Genomic DNA, 18,768 nt, shown 5'->3' on the forward strand with positions numbered 1-18,768 from the left:
GTAACCTGGAGACTGCCTGTGTTGATGTTGCAAACCCACCAAATATCATGCAAAATACAGTGCTGGAGGAAATCAGCAGCCCAGGCGGCATCGCTGGAGCGAATAGATAAACGGTGATTCGGGTCGGCACCTTTCCTCAGACTGATTCAGTCCAACTGATGAAGGCTCCCAACGCGAAACAATCCACCTGAACAAGGGTCCTGACCCAAATCATTGTCTGCACATTTCCTCCACAGATGCTACCCGACCCACTGAGTTCCTGTAGTGCTTCATGTTTTGCACAAGATGCCAACATTACAGTTTTCCTCGGGTCAACAATGTCATGCAAGGAGAATTTTCTCTGTGGCTTTCTCATACTGGCAGGAGTGTCTTATTGGGCTCTGGTAAAGTTATAGAAGCAAAGTAGAAGAAGCCTGTGAAATGTTGCCATGTACCATTCATGCAAAGACTCCCAATTATAATACCATATGATGTAAGAGCAGAATTAGGCCATTCGGCCCATCGAGTCTTCTCCGCCATTCGATCATAGCTGATTAGTTTTTCCCTCTCAACCCCATTCTCCTGCCTTCTCCCCGTAACTTTTGATGTCCTCATTAATCAAGAACCAATCAAGAACCTATCAATCTCCAGTTTGAAAATACCCAATAACTTGGCCTGTGGTGATGAATTCCACAGATTCACCACCTTCTGGCTAAAGAAATTCCTCCTCATCTCCATTCTAAAGGTATGTCCTTTTATTCTGAGGCTGTGCCCTCTGGTCCTAGACTCTCAGTTTTCTATCTGGGACATATGACAATACGTCATATTCCAGACAATGATTCTTGGCTGGAAACATCCTCTCCACATCCACTCCATCGAACCCTCTGATTATGTGGTAGGTCTCAACAAGATTCCCCCTCATACTTTTGCACTCCAGCAAGTGCTGGCCCAGAGCCTACAAACGCTCTTCATACATTACACAAACATCCAATTTGGAGTGCAGCTGCCCTCATGGAATTATATTGAGATATTATCTATTGAACGCCTTGTATTCCAATCAAAAAGAAGAGCTTTATTTCAAGTCTCAAAATCCAGTCTAAAAATCTAAGGAAAACACAATTAAAAAAGGTCAGCAATAATATAAATTTGACTGGTCCTTTTTTCACCCTAGATATATTTTTGTCGAAAGGTAATTGAAATAATTGAATTACAATTCTGAGCGACAACGTTAATTTATATCAGTGGGTAATTTAGACTGTGTGGCTACTACATTCATTCAACCAATCAACTTTGAAGCCTGAGCCTTATAAGTGCATCCTCATCATTAAGCATGGGTTGCAAAATAAAACATAAATTAGACCACCAGCAAATGGAGAAAAAATGCAATTAATCTTTTCATTAATGTGTATTTTTGAACATCTTAAAAGATAACAGTACTTACAAATGGAAATTTATGAATGGGATTCATTAATTTATTGGTCACACACCATTTTGCTCTGAATTTCAGTCGGCCTCACCTCAATGTATGCAGTGTCATTGTTTGCATCCTTGATGTGAGGGAACCAGTCCCGTGGAGGCTTTGACAGGTGCTTCGATTCTGTGACAAACCACAGCAAACGTGGCCAACCTGAAAACAAATGACAAAATGCAGAATCAGTCAATCCTTTTTTGAAATGATCTTTACCAGGTGAAGTGCTTTAGCAATTCTCTGATCAACTCAAATCATTGCTGAGATTTAGATTATGATCCTTGTTGGTGTCAGGGCATTATGGAAACATACAAAATAGGTGCAGGAGTAGACCATTCGGCCCCTTCGAGCCAGCACCGCCATTCAATATGATCATGGCTGATCATCCAAAATCAGTACCCTGTTCCTGCTTTCTCCCCATATCCCTTGATTCCGTTAGCCTAATGGTTCTGATTCAGCTAGAATTCGCTTATCGAGACATGAGACTGCAGGTGCTGCAATGCGAAGCAAAATCAAACTGCTGGAAGAGCTCAGTGGGTCCTGCTGCATCTGCAGAGAAAAGAGGATAGTTGATGTTTCCAGTCGAGAACATGGATAGGTGACGTTTCGGATCGGGACATTGGAACTCAGTCTGAAGAAAGGACTTGACCTCAAACGTCACCTATTCCTTTTCTCCAGAGATGCTGCCTGTCCGGCTGTGTTACTCCAGTAGTTTGTGTAAGAAAGGCAATGCAAGGTTATATTGTGAGGAATGTGCTGTGAGACACCAAAGAAAATAGGGCAGCACAGTCGCACAGCTAGTAGAGCTGCTGCATCACAGCGCTAGAGACCCGGGCACAATCCTGACTGGGTGTTCTCTGTGTAGAGTTTGCACGCTCTCCCTTTAACCATGTGGGTTTCTTCCGGGTGCTTCAGTTTCCACCGACATCCCAAAAATGTGCGTGTTTGTAGGTTAATTGGCCTCTGTAAAATATAGACCCTAATGCGTGGAGAGTAGATGAGAAGGTGGGATAACAGAATCTTTGTGAATGGATGATCGATAGTCAGTGTAGACTCAGTGGGCCGATGAGCCTGTTTCCATGTTGTAACTCTAAAACTAAAATACACTTCACTAGTCATGAAATTACAGGTGTTAGCTGGGAATAGTTGAAATCAGATTTGCCCAATAAGTTAATCACAACATATTGCAACCGACTTAGAAGGAGTAAAGAGGGAGTTAAAAGACATAAACATCAATTACCTTTAAACTGTAGGATCTCGCCTGTTGGAGTTTTCGGCAAGCCTTTATGACAAGCATCGCTCGTTAGTGCAACGGTAGAACCACAACTTCCCAAAAGAAAACCGATTTGTTGGCTTCCGGCATCCTGGTTGGAAACAAGGAAAAATCAAGTTTACCCTGTGCAGCGTTTCAAATTTCAGAACTAAAAATGTTAAAAGGCCTCAGGCTGACGTGGGAGAGGAAGGACATGATTTAAGAGGAAGATGGACACTTTTTAAACCAGAAGCACTATCATTTAACTTGTTACTCCCAATTGTAAGAGGTATAAAACCAATGTTATGGACACTTCTAACCATCTTTAACTAAACACGTACATTGACAGGAGTTGATTAATGATATCCTTGAGCTGAAGAATATTAGTGTGGGAATTCACCACTGTAATTTTCACAATAGTCCTTGTTTACATTACAAGGCCAATCTGGAGCAACAATGTTGCTTTTGATAGATTTATTACCAATTTTCAAAATCAAAGTTTGTTAGCTGGAAGTGCTATAGCTTGAACTATTGGTTAGACAAGACAGTCTGCTGAATGCAAAGAATGGCCAGTATAAATCCACAGCACTGAGGATTGCAATGATATGACTGATAATGCACTATAAATATGTAAGGGCGCAGAAATGAGCATCCATAGCACTAAGGATTGCAAAGTGTCAATAGACAATAAGCAATAGGTGCAGGAGTAGGCCATTCGGCCCTTCGAGCCAGCATCGCCATTCAATGTGATCATGGCTGATCATCCACAATCAGTACCCCATTCCTGCCTTCTCCCCATATCCCCTGACTCCGCTATCTTTAAGAGCCCTATCTAGCTCTCTCTTGAAAGTATCCAGAGAACTGGCCTCCACTGCCCTCTCAGGCAGATAATTCCATAGACTCACAACTCACTGTGTGAAAAAGTGTTTCCTCAACTCCGTTCTAAATGCCTTACCCCTTATTCTTAAACTGTGGCCCCTGGTTCTGGACTCCCCCAACATCAGGAACATGTTTCCTGCCTCTAGCGTGTCCAAACCCTTAATTATCTTATATGTTTCAATAAGATCCCCTGTCATCCTTCTAAATTCCAGAGTGTACAAGCCCAGCCGCTCCATTCTCTCAGCAGATGACAGTCCCGCCATCCCGGGAATTAACCTTGTAAACCTTCGTTGCACTCCCTCAATAGCAAGAATGTCCTTCCTCAAATTAGGGGACCAAAACTGCACACAATACTCCAGGTGTAGTCTCACTAGGGCCCTGTACAACTGCAGAAGGACCTCTTTGCTCCTATACTCAACTCCTCTTGTTATGAAGGCTAACATGCCATTTGCTTTCTTCACTGCTTGCTGTACCTACATGCTTACTTTCATTGACTAATGAACAAGGACCCCTAGATCCCTTTGTACTTCTCCTTTTCCCAACTTGACACCATTTAGATAATAATCTTCCTTCCTGTTTTTGCTTACCTTAAACCTATGTTCTCCTACTCTAGGTAAAAGTCCTCTGAGTCAATCAACCAACCCCTACAAAGATATATTTGACCCATCAGCAATATAACATTTTCATAAAGGGCTGGAGTAACTCAGAGGGCCAGGCAGCATCGCTGGAGAACAGGTGACATTTTGGGTCCGGATGTCACCATCCATGTCCTTCAGAAAGAGAAAGCTTCTGGTCACTCAAGCGGATTCAATTTTCTTTGCCAGTGCCAAAATCCCCAAACATTCAAAGCCTTATCTGCAGATCTTATTTTCTTCACAGCATCAGTGATCAGACATACTCAGCTCTGCATTGGAAGTCCTTGGTAAATGCTCAAGTTCTGTATTTGTGAACCCACTGCAATGATTCACTGTGTCTGTTACAGCTGGTCTTCAAGGACACTTGTTTCTCGAGGGCCAAGCAGTATCTCATCTAATCATATCTTTATATTGCTTTCTCTTGTTCCAGGCAAAAAGGATACCCTGAACAAACGCATCTAGGATTCTCCTCATGCAGAACGCCCAGCTGATAAGGGCCAACCATAATAATGATCAAACAGCATTCCCACTCCCAATACAGGTCCACCATCGATTTTCCGGCGATTCCATTAATCCGGATAAAATCACGAGAGAGATTTGAATTCCCTCTGGAAGGCCCACTGAAAATGCTGCGCCTAAGACGGGTGAGGTAGTTGATCTCAACCTCATCGGAACTTCTGTGCAGATCGGCAGGGGCGAATTTGCACCCTGCGTCCGGGGCTCTGGAACTCAGGCCCAGCCAGAGCCGGCAGATCCGTTCCTGTAGCCGACTTCCAAGGTCGACATTGCCGGCCCTTATCCTGGCCCCTCGGTGGCCGACACTGTCCATCCCGGTACCGTTTGGCTCCTCTCGGAGGCCGTGACCTCTGTTGATCTGGCAAAATCCAGAAAGGCTCGGGAACCAAGGGTGTCGGTTAACAGTGGAACTGTACCTCAACTTCATCTGCTGGCCTACGAGATGCAGAACCAAACCATGCACAGGAATGCAACAGATAATTGGAATTTCTGGATTTCTTGGAAGGCTGGGAATCTCCGGTAAACCCTGCAGGTTGATGCAGAGGAAACTGGTCCTTTGTACTTGCTCAGGAGTTAGACCTTAGGGCCAGGATAGATATCACATCAACACTACTTTGAACACTTGGCCACTACGATCTTCTGGACTGTTTCTGAATTCATAAAGAGGGAGAGAGCATGTTTAGAGGATTTTTTATTTCATCAGTCTAATGTAACTGCATGGTACACTTCACTACTTTGGATAGCAGTGAACTATGCTGTGGTATAGGGATTAAAGTGACATCCAGTGAAGTCATACAAGGGCAAAGAAATCTGATTGCAAGTGACTATAGATGCAGGAAATTAAAAATAATATCAGTCAGTCAATATAACCCAACCAGCTCCTCCACCACTTTGTGCTTTGCTCAAGATTCCAGCATCTGCAGTTCCTTGTGTCTCTCTGCCAGTCAAGCAACAATAGCGGAGGAAAATACAGTTCGTTTTTCAGGTCATTTGGATCAGTTCCGCTGCTGACCAACCTGCTGAGTAGTTCCAGCATTTTCTGTTTTCATTAATTGAAGCAGAATACCTCCCCGAAAAGGCATAAAGTGAACTTGTTAGGCCTTTTTATAACCAAGCAACGTCTTGCCATTGAAGATAGACACAAAATGCTGGAGTAACTCAGCGGGACAGGCAGCATCCATGGAGAGAAGGAATGGGTGACGTTTCGGGTCGAAACCCTTCTTCCGACTGAGTTGGGAGGAAACACAGAGATATGGAAGGATAAGGTGCGAAAACGAGGAATCAAAGGGGAAAGAGATCAAGGAAAATGTAGAATTGTCAGCTAGGGGAAGATAAAAACGAGGCATATAAAGATAGAATTTGATCAGGAAGACAATCAGACTGGTCGGAGAAATAGGATGGGGGGGATGGAGAGAGAGGGAAAGCAAGGGTTACTTGGTCCCCTTTCATCTCGCATTTTCACACCCGACCCTTCCTTATCTCTGAGTCTCCTTCTCCCCCGACTCTCAGTCTGAAGAAGGGTCTCGACTGGAAACGTCACCCATTCCCTCTATCCAGAGATGCTGCCTGTCCCGCTGAGTTACTCCAGCATTTTGGGTCTAACATCTTGCCATTATAAGAGGAAAGATGAAGATAGCAGCTTTGCTGAGATGAGCACTTTCCCTAGGTTGAAAGTCATATCCACACTCCAGGGACCGTCCTTGTAATCCATCACAAACACTTCTCACTATGGGAGGACCTTGTGGGTGTGCAAGATCAAATCGTGATCTAGTATGTTGCCTGACACAAGGAGCTTTATGCAGTTCTCAATGAGATTAATGGAAAGTTCAGTACTTTCTGTCCGGTAATCAAAATGTGGATTGTGAGCAGAGTTTCCAGGTGATTTATGTTTTGGAGTACCTTGACAGTGCCTTCTGATAATGAGGGGAGAAGAACAACCGATCACTTTATCTGAATGTGTGATCTGATTCAGGGGCGGAAAACCCAGGGGGGCCAGAGGGGACACGTCCCCCCCATGTTTGAGAGGTGGGGGACATACCACCCAAGTTTTGGTAATCTGGATTTTAAAATCTCCGCCTTCCGCGAGACAGTGGGGGTGGGACTGATGATCGAGGGCGCCGATTGGACAAGAGAGACGTCGGTCAGCAGGCAATGGGGGCAGGATATGATGTTTCAGCGCGATGATTGGAGGAGGGAGGATTGGGTGGGGTGGGGCTGAGGAAAGAGTGCGGTGATTGGAGGAGGGAGACATGACACCGATCTACGCCTCATCCGCAGCCAGGATCGATCCCGGCCTGCTCTCCAGCACTGTCCCGTCCCCACCCGAGTGCCCCCCCCCCCGCCCCCCCACGGGTGGCCAGAGAGGTCGGGAGTCAGACGGGAGCTGTAACCCCAGGCCCACAGCCAGCGCAGAGAAGCAGCGCTAAACCCAGCTCAACTCTGCCTGTCCCGCCAGGTGAACCTACAGCCCTCCCTGGACTTGCGGGAAATATGGCCAGCACGGAGAAGCAGCGCTGGTGTCCCATCAGTCCAGGCAGGGCTGTAGTTAACCTGGCGAGACAGGCAGAGTTGAGCTGCATTTAGCGCTGGATTGAGCCTCCGAAGCCTCGCGCTTGTGTGTGTGCACATGCGCGCGTGGCCGCCAAAAAATTGTGTCCCCCGTCCCCTCCATGTTTTGATAGCGAGTTCTGCTCTTGATCTGATTAATTGTTGACTGACGTACTGCAGCATTAGTTGACTGGCAGGCATATAAGAGCCCATGGCTCTTCAGCCTAAGATGTCTGTACCGTACATGATGCCACAATATTTTAAAACTGAACATCTCCCTGCAGTGGTTGATATCCCACTTCTCCCAGCCTGTTCACGTGCCTGTCTAAATGGCTTTTAAACTTTGCTATCTTACCTGCTTCCACTATGTCCCCTGGCAGCACGCTCCACACACCGACCACTCTGTGTAAAAAGCTTGTCCATAAATCTCCTTCAAACTCTTCACACTTTCTCAACTTCTCACTTTAAAATCATGCCCTCTGGTGTTTGATATTTTCACCAAGGGATAAAGAACTAGGCATTGTGGCACGGCGGTAGAGTTGCTGCCTTACAGCGCTTGCAGCGCGAGAGACCCGGATTTGATCCGACTACGGGTGCTGCCTGTATATTCTCCCCGTGACAGCGTGATTTTTCTCTGAGATCTTTGGTTTCCTCACACAATCCAAAGAGGGACAGGATTGTGGGTTCATTGGTCTATTATAAGTGTAAATTGTCCCAAGTATGTGCGAGGATCGCTGGTCAGTACGGACTCGGTGGGCTGAAGGGCCTGTTTCCGCGCTGTATCTCTAAACTAAACTACCCTATCTACGCTTCTCATCATTTCTTTTCATCAGGTCTCCCCTCAGCCTCCAAAGTTCCAGAGGAAAAAAAAAATCAGGTTTATCCAACCTCACATAGCTAATACTCTTAAATCCAGGCAACATCCTCGTGAACTTGTTCTGCACCCGTCTCCAAAGCCTCCACATCCTTCCTGTAATATCGTAACCAGAACTTTATACAATTCTCCAAATGTAACCAAATCTAAAGTTGGACACAGCTGCAGCAAGACTTTTATACTCAATTGTCTTTTATACTCAATGCCGCAAGCAATGAAGGCAAGCATATGATTTGTCTTTTTTTAATCCATTTATCTACTTTCAGTGAGCTATGGACTAGCACTCCAAGATCCTTCTGCACATCAATGCTCCTGCCATTCATTATATACTTTCCTCTTACATCTGATCTCCCAAAGTGCATGTCCAAAGGGATGTAATGCCGAGGTACTATAAGGCCGCATTTGGAGTATTGTGAACAATTTTAGGCTCCATGTCTGAGGAAGGATGTGCTGGGTCTGGAGATGGTCCAGAGGAGGTTTACAAGAATTATCCCAGGAATTAGTGGGTTAACGTATGATGAGCATTTGCCGGCACTGGGCCTGTAGTCACTGGAGTTTAGACGGATGAGGGGGGGACCTCATTGAAACTTACCGAATAATGAAAGGCTTGTATAGAGTGGAGAGGATGTTTCTGTTAATGGAAGAATATAGGGTCAGAGGTCATAGCCTCAGAAATAAAAGACGTTCCTTTAGGAAGGAGATGAGGAGGAATTTATTTGGTCAGCGTGTGGTGAATCTGTGGAATTCTTTGCCACAGAAGGCTGTGGAGGCAAAGTCAATTAATATTTTAAAGGCAGAGATAAATAGAGTCTTGATTGGTATGGTTGTCAGGGGTTATGGGGAGAAGGCAGGAGAATGGAATTGGGAGGGAGAGATAGATCAGCCATGATTGAATGGTGAAGTAGACTTGATGGGCCGAATGGCCTAATTCTGCTTCTATTACTCATGACCTCATGACCTTAAGTATTCACAATTGTCCATCATTAAATTTCATCCGTGTTTTCACCACGCATATTTCCAACTAGTCTATACCCTGCTGAACCCTTTGATAACATTTTTTAGTACCAAATGTCAAGGGCAAGCTTATCATGAGCCCATCTACATTTTCATCCAATCATTTATACATAATCACAAACAATAAAGGTCCCAGCACTGATCCCTGCAGAACTCCACTGGCTACAAATCTCCATTCAGAATAACATGCGATGACCATTATCCTATCCCATCTATGGCCAAGCCAACTTTGAATCCAATCTACCAAGTCTCTATAGACCTTTTGGATCAGCCTACCACGAGGTACCTTGTTGAAGGCTTTCCTATTGTGCATGTAGACAACATCTGCTGCCCCACCTTCATCAATTATCTCCGCCACCTCCTTAAAAACGTAATTATTTGTAAGATATGATGCGACCCACATAAAACCATGTTGACTATGTTTTCCTAGATGTGAGTAGACCCTATACTTAAGAATCACCTTCAGTAGTTACAGAGTCATAAGACATAGAGCATAGAAGAAACAGGTCCTTTAGCGCAACTTGTCCATGTCGAACAAGATGCCCCATCTCCACTAGTCCCACCTGCCCCACTGTTACTCCAGCACTTTATGTCTATCTTTGGTATGAACCAGCAATGACAGTTCTTTATTTTCTACAGAAAGAACAGCCTTCTGACTTCAGAAGTTCCATCATGAAGAAGTATGTTTTTAATTTCATTCCTTACTAGACTTTGGCCTCCAGGATTAGACTGTAAGCATTGTGGCTCTTCATTCAGTTGTAATTCTGCAGATGCCAGTCTATTCCACAAACAAGGAGCTAATTCTTACATTGAGCGTTACTATCACCAACTCACTTCAATGCTGAAAAATCTACGTCTGCCCAATGTTCAACGTGGTCATTTTTGTTTTGCTTGCAATCGCATGGAAACATTGTGAAATCCTCATCCTCATCCAAATCAGTAGACAGCGTTTACATTGGGGCAAAACCATATAAACGATGAGAATTAGACAATGAGTGGAGGGGTTAACCACAGCCTAAAGGGCCTGTCCCACCAGCATGCGATTGCATGCGCCCAAACGTGGTCAGCGGAGGCGTATGGAGTTGTGCTGGGCTGGTCCCGACATCGTGCAGGGCTCCAAAAATCTTGCACTGTTCGAAAATTCCGCACGCTAACGGTCTGTCGGCCCGCAGGCGCATTGAGGGCGTACGCAGCGTCTCGACGGCGTACGCAGCGTCTTGACGTCGTACGCAGCGTCTTGAAGGCGTACGCCTAGCGCGTGGCATTGCGCGGTGACGTCACCGCCCGGCGCCGTGCGACGTCCAAATTCAGTCGGCCCGCCTCCTGCCCAGCTGATATGTGAGTTTGACGTAAAGTACTTCACGCGCGAACTTTGCGCGTACTTAGCGCGAACTCCGCTTCCGTTTGGTCGCGCTAGACACATGCAATCGCATGCTGGTGGGACAGGCCCTTCAGTGTCCAATTACAAAAGGCGCAATTCATTGAGGTATCGTTTATTAGGAGGTAGACAGAACCCGAGAACCTATTTCATTCCCTAACATAATCAGTAAATTGGGTTAACTTCAACCCAAAACAAATAAGAAATGTTAAAACAAAATCAGATAACTTCATGGCTACTTTGGTTGTGCAGTCTCATGACTCAACATTAAGATGATGTTCCTAATAGAATTACAAATAGTAGAAAACTCCCTCAGCTATAATCATTTTCTAGCATGGAAAAGAATCCAACAATGTAGGGATGTTTGATTGAATCAGATGGATAAAGTAATGAATTATCCCAATGCAATCAATGTCTTCATTAGACATTTTTAGATTTGGGAGCAGATTTCACAAACCATTGCTCACGATGAGTCAAATTGTATAATTCTCTTTCGGACCAGAAATATTACACCATGTAGCCCATTAACGTTGCTTTCTGCTACTAATTTGGACATGATTAAAATGGTTTGTCCCTTTAAAACCACAAGGCGAATGAATACACCCCGAGGTAAATTTTCATGAATATTATTCCAACTTTTTAAAAAGGAAACAATTGTTCACTTTACATGCCCAGGCTGTTAAGCTGGAAATTGTTGTTGTTCTGTCTAGAAAAGTAAGCCAAGCAGTTCAAGTAAAATGCACCGTGCATATGTGGTCATTTACAACTTGATTCTTTCATTTGGCAGAAAAAGTCACTTATATATTAAACCACCCAGGCCAGGTTTGAGAATATATTACTTAATTTTGTCATGAAGAATTTACCAGGAAACATGGAGATGGAAGAGACACAAAACAGAAAAGATGCATCTTTACCCCATCGCAAAGACGTGCAAGTTTGTAGGTTAATTGGCCTCTGTAAATTGCTCCTGGTGTGCTGGGAGTGGGTGAGAAAGCGGGCTAACACAGAACTCGTGCAAACTGTGTTGAATTATGTGTATTATGTCCTTTTTTAATTGTAACGCTGCATGGTAAATTACATTTCACTGCACCTTATGGTGCATGTGACAAATACATTTGAACTTGGACTTGAACAAATTGATGGTGGGTGGGAAGTCAGTGGGCTGAAGGGCCTGTTTTCATGCTTTATCTCTAAACTAAATTAAACTGTGAATTTGTGAGCCTACTTTGCTGTAATGTGTCCTGGCACCTCATTCTTTCACTGCATATATTGATAATTTGGAAAATAAGTTGCATATCCCAAATTATAGGTGTTTAAAATGTTAAAAAATATTCTATAGGTTAAATATTATTTCCTCTCCTAGAGTGGTTCAATATTGCCTTTAAGGAATATATAGCAAACATAACCTACTAAAGCAAAGAAAGCAATAACGTAGGAGAGATCGCATTATTCACAGAGCCATACAGCACAGAAGCCCTGCGACCCAACACGTTCATGCCAACCAAGGTTCCTCATCTTAGTTTAGTTTTAGTTTAGAGATAAAGCCTTCAGCCTTCCGAGTCCACACCGACCAGTGATCCCCACATATCCTACACACACAAGGGACAATTTATACACTTACACCAGCCAATTAACCTACCAACCTGTATATCTTTGGAGTGTGGGAGGAAACTGAAGATCTCGGAGAAAACCCACGCAGTCACGGGGAGAACGTACAAAATTCGGACAGACAAGCACCCGTGGTCGGGATCTAACCCGGGACTCCAGAGCTGCAAGCGCTGCAAGGCAGCAACTATACCGCTACACCGCCTGATGTATCTACACTAGTCTAATTTGCCTGCATTTGGACAATATCCCTATGTCCTCTAGTTCCTCATTCCCCTATCTCAGGAAAAAAAAACTAGAAAAAGACCCTATCTATACCCCTCATGTTTTAATAGACCACTATGAAGTCACCGCTCAGCCTCCTGCGTTCCATGGAATAATGCTCTAGTCCACCCAACCTTTCCCAATCGCGGGCTCTCATGTCCTAAAAAGTGAAAAAAGTTCCTAAACTGTCCACAATACTTCAAGTGCAGTCTCACCAACGTCTTGCACAAAAGCAGCATAACTCCCAACCTGCCACAGGCAATGATGGTCCAATTCTACACAGCCATCGTAGAGTCTCTCCTCACCTTCTCCACCATGGTCTGGTTTGGCTCAGCCACCAAGCACGACACCTGGAGGCTGCAGCGAATCGTCCGATCAGCAGGGAATATTATTGGCTGCAACCTTCCCTCCATTGATGAACTGTACACTGCAAGGGCCAGGAAGCGAGCGGGTAAGATCATCTTTGACCCCTCTCACCCTGGCCACAAACTCTTTGAATCACTTCTCTCTGGAAGGCAACTCCGGATTGTCAAAGCTGCCACAGCCAGACATAAAAACTGTTTTTATCCACGAGTAGTTGCTCTACTCAACAGCCAAAAATCTGTAGCCTCCCTTTGATCTGGTATTTTGTTGGTTCACATGCTTGATCAATGGTGTTTTATCATTAATGTTTTATTATTATTAATGTTTAGTGTTTTCTGAGTCATTCGTAACTGTCACTGTATGTCATGTTGTTACTTGTGGGCGGAGCACCAAGACAAATTCCTTGTATGTGAATACTTGGCCAATAAACTTACTTACTTACTTACTATATACTCAATCACTGATTGTTGAAAACCAGCATACCAAAAGCCTTCTTCACTACCCCACCTCTCTGTGGTGCCTCTTTTAGTGAACTATGTACGTATACTCCTGAAAAACAATCTAGCTTCCACCGCCACCCTCTGCTTCCTCCCACTCTACCAATTCTGTATCCATTTAGCCAGCTGTCCCTGGGTACCATGCAATCTAATCTTCCAGAGCAGCCAAGCATGTAGAATCTTAATCAAAGGTCTGCTGTCTGCTCCCTTCTGGACAAATTAAAAACTGATTCTACCATCTTTTTATCCAAACTAATCTGAAAATGTTGCTGCTCCAAATATTGATCCAGGTTTCCTTCGAGGAATGCATTGATCTTCTTGAACTACTTCCTGGCTCAAAGAAGCGCATCTTCCAACACACGGGCATTGCACATTGTAACCTAAGTTAAATCTCACCATAGAGCAGTTCAGCACATGAACAGCTCCTTCAGTCAGCAATGTCTGTGCCGAACATGATATCATATGGATTAGGTGCCACGTTTATTATTCAATAATTCATAATACAATTCAAATCATTCTATTCCCTATGCATATCTATATGCTCCAAAAGTCTCCTAAATGCCACGATTGCATCTGCCCCCACCACCACACCTGGCAGCACACTCTAAGCAACCGCCTGCATTCCAGATAAAACTATTCAAGTTGGTCCAACCTCTTCCTGTAGCTACGACCCACTAATCCTGGTAAACTCCTCTGCCACAGAGAGTTATGGACATGGCCCCCAAGTTCCCTCTGTACATCAATGCTGTTTTTTGGGTCTTGCAATCAACCATATACCTTCCCCATTTATTCTACATCCCAAAGTGCAACACCTCACACTTGTCAGCTTAAACTTTAGCTGCCATTTCTCTGCCCATTGCTGTAGCTGATCTATATCCAGCTCTAAAAATCCTTCCTCGCCATCTATGACCCCAGCAATTGTCTGCAAATCTACTAACCGACCCATCTACAAATATATCTACATATATATCACAAACATCAGATGTCCCATCACAGGTCCCTGTGGAACACTGCTGGTCATAGATTTCCAGCTAAAATATTGTCCTTCCAACATAACCCTCTGTCTAAGATAGACACAAAATGCTGGAGTAACTCAGCGGGACAGGCAGCATCTCTGTAGAGAAGTAATGTGTAACGTTTCGGCTCAAGACCCTTGTTCAGACTGATGTCTGGGGAGTGGGCGGTACAGAGATAAAATGTAGTCGGAGACAGTAAGACTGTTAGGAGAACTGGGAAGGGGGAGGGGATGGAGAGAGAGAGAAAGCAAGGGCTACTCGAAGTTAGATAAGTCAATGTTCATACTGCTGGGGTTTAAGCCACCCAAGCGAAATATGAGGTGCTGTTCCTCCAATTTGTGCTGGGCCTCACTCTGACAATGGAGAAGGCCCAGGAGAGAAAGGGCAGTGTGGGAATGGGAGGGGGAGTTAAAGTATTGAGCAACCAGGAGATCAGGTAGGTTTAGGCAGACTGAGCAGAGGTGTTCAGCAAAATGATCACCAAGCCTGCGCTTGGTCTCGCCAATAAACAGGAGTCCACACCTGGATCAGGGGATACAGTTTCCAATGAGATTGGAGAAGTCTAAGTGAACCTCTGCCTCACCTGAAAAGAGCGTTGGGGTCCTTGGACGGAGTCGAGGGGGGAGGTATAGGGACAGGTGTTGCATCTCCTGCGGTTGCAGGGGACAGTACCTGGGGAGTTGATCAGGGTGTTTCAGAGGGAATGGTCTCTGGGGAAAGCAGAAAGGGGTGGAGATGAGAAGATCTCCTACCAGTCTTACTGTCTCCGACTACATTTTATCTCTGTACCGCCTACTCCCCTGATATCAGTCTGAAGAAGGGTCTCGACCCAAAACGTCACCCATTCCTTCTCTCCAGAGATGCTGCCTGGCCCGCTGAGTTACTCCACCACTTTGCGTCTATCTTCGATTTAAACCAGTTCTTTCCAACATATTTCTTCTATCATTAAGCCAATTCTGATCTGAAAATAAATGACCAAGTCACTGTAAATCCCACTAAACTTTATCTTCTGGATCAGCCTACCATGAGTGACTTTGCTACTAAAAACTATGTAGACGACATCCAACATTCAACATCCAGCCCTCATCAAATATTTTTGTCACCTTTCTCAAAGTTCGTAGGACAAAATCTGCCGCGTGCAAAGGTATGCCGACTGTCCCTAATCGATCCTCTTCCTAATGGAATAATACATGGGAGATGTTACTACTAGAATGTTGCCTGGGTTTCAGCAACTAAGTTACAGAGAAAGGTTGAACAAGTTGGGGCTTTATTCTTTGGAGCGCAGAAGGTTAAGGGGGGACTTGATAGAGGTCTTTAAAATGATGAGAGGGATAGACAGAGTTGACGTAGATAAGCTTTTCCCACTGAGAGTAGGGAAGATTCAAACAAGGGGACATGACTTGAGAATTAAGGGACAGAAGTTTAGGGGTAACATGAGGGGGAACTTCTTTACTCAGAGAGGGGTGGCTGTGTGGAATGAGCTTCCAGTGAAGGTGGTGGAGGCAGGTTCGTTTTTATCATTTAAAAATAAATTGGATAATTATATGGACGGGAAAGGAATGGAGGGTTATGGTCTGAGCGCAGGTATATGGGACTAGGGGAGAATACGTGTTCGGCACGGACTAGAAGGGTCGAGATGGCCTGTTTCCGTGCTGTAATTGTTATATGGTTATATCTTTTGTCATGCCTCTTGTTTGGAACGGCTGTCATCTTGTGGAACCTGTATTCTGGGTTCTCCATAGCTTCATTGTCCTCTTGTTAAAGGTTTCCAGAACATCAAAGTGTATTTTAATTCTGGCTTCCTTGAATACTTTAATCAAAAGTGTGAACAAATTTATCACTACATTTTTTTCTAATGGACTGAAGTCAGATGTTCATGAAAAACACAAAGATTTGGAAATGGTTCAAACTCACAAGATATTTAAATCAGCACAGCGAATGTTTAAATCCATCAATTGAAACTATTGTGCCATCAGGGGGAAACGAGGCAAGTATAACATTGTAATTTATTAATCCACATATCAACTAAGATTGGAGCATTCTGTGCAGTTCTAATCTCAGGAAAGGGGATATGAATGCAAGTGAACCACCTAAGATGACTTGATGTACTCAGTTCTGCTACTTAATGTGAGAATGGCTGCCTTCAATAAATGGTGTTTTGTGAGGACAGATACAAAATGCTGGAGAAACTCAGTGGAGACATCACCTATTCCTTTTCTCCCCAGAGATGCTGCCTGTCCCGCTGAGTTACTCCAGAATGTTGTGCCTATCCTCGGTGTGAACCAGCATCTGCAGTTCCTTCCTATACAATGGTGTTTTGGGGTTAGTTCTGCCTCATCTGAGTAATAGTCCTTACAGCAATACCAACGACATTGATACATTGGAGGTAGGGATAGGACATTGCTGCTTGTGAGAGTAACAGGACCGGCAGCCAGCCGACTTGCAGTCCCACAGGCAAAGCAATGTTACAAATGGAACAAGCTGCCAGAGGAGATAGTTGAGGCTGGGACTATCCCAACGTTTAAGAAACAGTTAGGCAGGTACATGGATAGGACAGGTTTGGAGGGGTATGGACCAAGCGCAGGCAGGTGGGACTAGTGTAGCTGGGACATGTTGGCGGGTGTGGGCAAGTTGGGCCGAAGGGCCTGTTTCCACACTGGCTAAAGGGATCAGGGGGTATGGAGAGAAGGCAGGTGCAGGATACTGAGTTGGATGGTCAGCCATGATCATATTGAATGGCGGTGCAGGCTCGAAGGGCCGAATGGCCTACTCCTGCACCTATTTTCTATGTTTCTATCACTATGACTCTAAATGCATTGTTAACTAATTTAATCTCATGAGCAAGGGATGGTGAGGAGGTTTATCCCTCCACATACATCCTTCCAATTGAATGGAAGTCCTAAGAACTCCTTGCTTTGTTCCATTTATCCTGGGGCAGTTCAGAATCTGCGCCTTGATAAATTGAGGGGGTATTGAGGGCACCGCAAGGAGAGCACTGAGGGCCAGACAGGGAAAAGCATAAAGAGTCTATTGAAGTCAGTGTCATGCTCAGCAAACAGCACCAATAAAAAAACACAAAGATGAGAGGCCTTCATCGCAATTAGTAAACACACACTCCCAGCAACTAAAAACAGTTTCAGTTCAGGGAGTAACACTTAGGACAGACGTGTGACAGTTAAATGGGTTCCATGCTACATTAAAAAATAAACTCTTCAAATCATCTTATATTAAATGAGTCAATAATGCATTTGTAACATAGCAATGCCTGTGGGACATTAGCAATATGTGGATAGCAGATGGTGTGTAGTTGTGGTCCAATCTTTTATAGATCAGTTGGTTTGACAAGTGGGAGAATTGTTTTTTTTTTCACAAATAACAAGGAGTGCAGCAATAATATTGCTAAGCAAAAGACTCACACGACAGCAGGCACTTTCCTTCCACATTTTCACAACAAGTGCACGCCAGTACTATCTGTTATTATTGTCCTCAAATAACTTGCCTAAAATCAAGAAAGACAAGCACCTGCTTCAAATGAAAAACAATATTCAGAGAATGAGTGTGCTGACTTTGATTGTATCAACTTGGAATAAAAAATGTTACAAAAGTAAGAAGACCTGCAGTAAAAACGGGGAGCCCGGGATTCTTGTACTTTGTTCAAATTCATTGCCGGAGTCAATATTGAGATTCAAAACACTACTCGTACGATGTTATTTAGTTTTCCAGCATTAATCAGCCACGGTAGAATACCAAGTCCCAAGATACGTGTTCTTGATCTCCCTTAATACTCCCCCGTTTTTTTGTCAATCGTTGCATAATTCACAGGCTAATGTCCTTGGCCACCCGGAAACGCCCACTTGTTGCAGTTAATTACAGAGTCAAAGCGTCAAGATCGTGATGAGCACTGAGAGAAGTTTCTCTCTGCCTAAAACGATGCACAAAATGAGAAAAGTACTCCCCCACACCAGCATTCCCCCCTCCACTGCCTGCCTCAAAGAAGGGCAAATATTGATGTAATTATATACTCGGTTTGGTGGTTCTTGAATGTATCGGCCTCTGCCAACCTTCCTTAGTCTCACACAATAAACGTACAAAATTCTTAAGGGGTTGGACAGGCTAGATGCAGGCAGATTGTTCCCGATGTTGGGGAAGTCCAGAACAAGGGGTCACAGTTTAAGTATAGAGGGGAAATCTTTTAGGACTGAGATGAGAAAAACATATTTTCACACAGAGAGTGGTGAATCTCTAGAATTCTCTGCCACAGAATGTAGTTGAGGCCAGTTCATTGGCTATATTTAAGAGGGAGTTAGATGTGGCCCTTGTGGCTAAAGGGATCAGGGGGTATGGAGAGAAGGCAGGTACAGGATACTGAGTTGGATGATCAGCCATGATCATATTGAATGGCGGTGCAGGCTCGAAGGGCCGAATGGCCTACTCCTGCACCTATTTTCTATGCTTCTATGTTAATAAGGATGACTAATTTT

At 44.3% G+C, this 18,768-nt stretch overlaps 1 protein-coding gene across 6 annotated transcripts in view; it reads right to left on the reverse strand.

The window, feature by feature from the left end:
- The window catches only part of dip2c (disco interacting protein 2 homolog C), a 539,567-nt gene that overhangs the window by 133,972 nt on the left and 386,827 nt on the right, over positions 1-18,768 (reverse strand). For all 6 annotated transcript variants that reach the window (XM_033044735.1, XM_033044743.1, XM_033044718.1 and 3 more), the window contains 2 exons: positions 2,688-2,811; positions 1,497-1,606 (listed from right to left, as the gene is read on the reverse strand). In XM_033044735.1, the coding sequence (XP_032900626.1) occupies positions 1,497-1,606; positions 2,688-2,811 (234 nt within the window). The remainder of the gene's footprint in view (positions 1-1,496; positions 1,607-2,687; positions 2,812-18,768) is intronic.

The sequence above is a fragment of the Amblyraja radiata genome, chromosome 2, assembly GCF_010909765.2.
Source record: "Amblyraja radiata isolate CabotCenter1 chromosome 2, sAmbRad1.1.pri, whole genome shotgun sequence".
NCBI lineage: Eukaryota > Metazoa > Chordata > Chondrichthyes > Rajiformes > Rajidae > Amblyraja > Amblyraja radiata.